Raw genomic sequence first — 1,416 nt, forward strand, 5'->3', positions numbered from 1 at the left:
TGAAATAAAAGAGGGAGGGGAAGGGAAGCGGGGGGGGGAGATGCCAGAGCCACCCGGCCACGAGCAGGTACGTGGAGACACAAAGAGCCGCCGCTGGCTTTTGCCCATTGCTGTTAAAAAACAAGCCCAAGGGGACAAAAATTAGAGGGAAATAATAATAAATACACATATTTTTTCAGCCCTCCCTCTGTTCAATCCCCCGCTGATGCTCAGTGACCTCCTGTCCCCAATCTGCCCTATTTTTTTTTTCTCCCCCCCTTAAATTTCCCAGTCGGGGGAGCACGCGGACCCGCGGGGCCCTTTGGGCAACGGCTCTCACTCCGGTGGGCGGCTGTCGGGTCCCAGCGCTCGCTGGAGGGAGATGCGGTCGCTGGCAAAGGCGTTGAAGCAATGCTTCTCGTAACCTCGCTCCTTCTCCTTCGTCTCCTCCGGCGTCCATCGATCCTTCTTGAAGGCTTTGCCATCGGCTCCGGGGCTGGCGGGGTCTTGGGGGGGTCTCTCCATCAGCGGCCGAAGCTCCGCTGCCGTGTAGACGCCGGGCAGGCAGGAGCGAGCGCTGGGTGCCAGTTCCTCCTGCCGAACCGGAGCTCCGATCTGCAGCTTCGGCATCGAGTCTCGGATGTTGTTGACCGCCCCCAGCATCAGGTCCAAGACTTGGTCCTTCCCCTGGACAATGTTCTTCAACCAGGGCTCCTCGCTCGGGTCTTTGCTCCCCACGTCTTTCTGCAGGATGAAGAGGAAGATGACGAAGACAGCGCCTGCCAAAGCCACCTTCAAGGGGCTGTAGCGTCTCCGCAAGAGCCTCATTTTTTTTTTTTTCCCCCCTCCACGTGGTTGGGCACCAATGGGTGTCTCAGGGATGTGGGGTCTCAAGGTGCTTCATGTTGATCCGCTCCTAACCTGGGGAGAAGGAGAAACACCTGCAGGTTAATTCCCAGACTGGATGTGCACCCCCTAGAGACCCACGTAATATTAATTCTGTATCAATACAAAGCTCGTTCCCTGCTATGGAGCAAGCCAGACCCCCACATCCTTGCCTCCCTGGCCCCTAAATCCACACTGAAAATAAACCACCAGCAAAAGTGAGGGCGGAGAGGTGCTGCAGGACATGCTGGATCCGCCGGCCACCAGCGCGGGACATTCCCAACCATTTCTCCTGCGACCCAGCCCAGCTGCTGCCACATCCCCCTGCAACCTCCCCACGTGTGCCGGGAGGCGCGTAACGAAGCTAAAATAAAGCCGCAAAATTTGCTGAAATATTTTTGGCCGCATGGAAGAAAAAAATCCCCAAACCTCTCCCCGGGTGTTTTTCCTGTCTGCAGCGTGGCTGGGAAGGAAAACACGGGCAAGACCCCGCGGCGCTTCGGTTTCAGCTGAATTGGAGCAGCGGATTCAGTGCCCGGTGCGGCGGCCACC

General features: G+C 57.6%; 1 protein-coding gene across 1 annotated transcript in view; it reads right to left on the reverse strand.

Annotated features, from left to right (window-relative positions):
- GALNT6 (polypeptide N-acetylgalactosaminyltransferase 6) overlaps positions 1 to 807 on the reverse strand; it is a 9,071-nt gene extending 8,264 nt beyond the window's left edge. The window contains exons 1-2 of the mRNA XM_035903700.1: positions 320 to 807; positions 59 to 110 (exon numbers count right to left, since the gene is read on the reverse strand). Coding sequence (XP_035759593.1) covers positions 59 to 110; positions 320 to 807 — 540 coding nt within the window. The remainder of the gene's footprint in view (positions 1 to 58; positions 111 to 319) is intronic.
- Between the last annotated feature and the right edge of the window lie 609 nt (positions 808 to 1,416).

This window comes from Egretta garzetta, unplaced genomic scaffold, assembly GCF_000687185.1.
Source record: "Egretta garzetta isolate BGI_Z169 unplaced genomic scaffold, ASM68718v1 scaffold581, whole genome shotgun sequence".
Classification (NCBI taxonomy): Eukaryota; Metazoa; Chordata; class Aves; order Pelecaniformes; family Ardeidae; genus Egretta; species Egretta garzetta.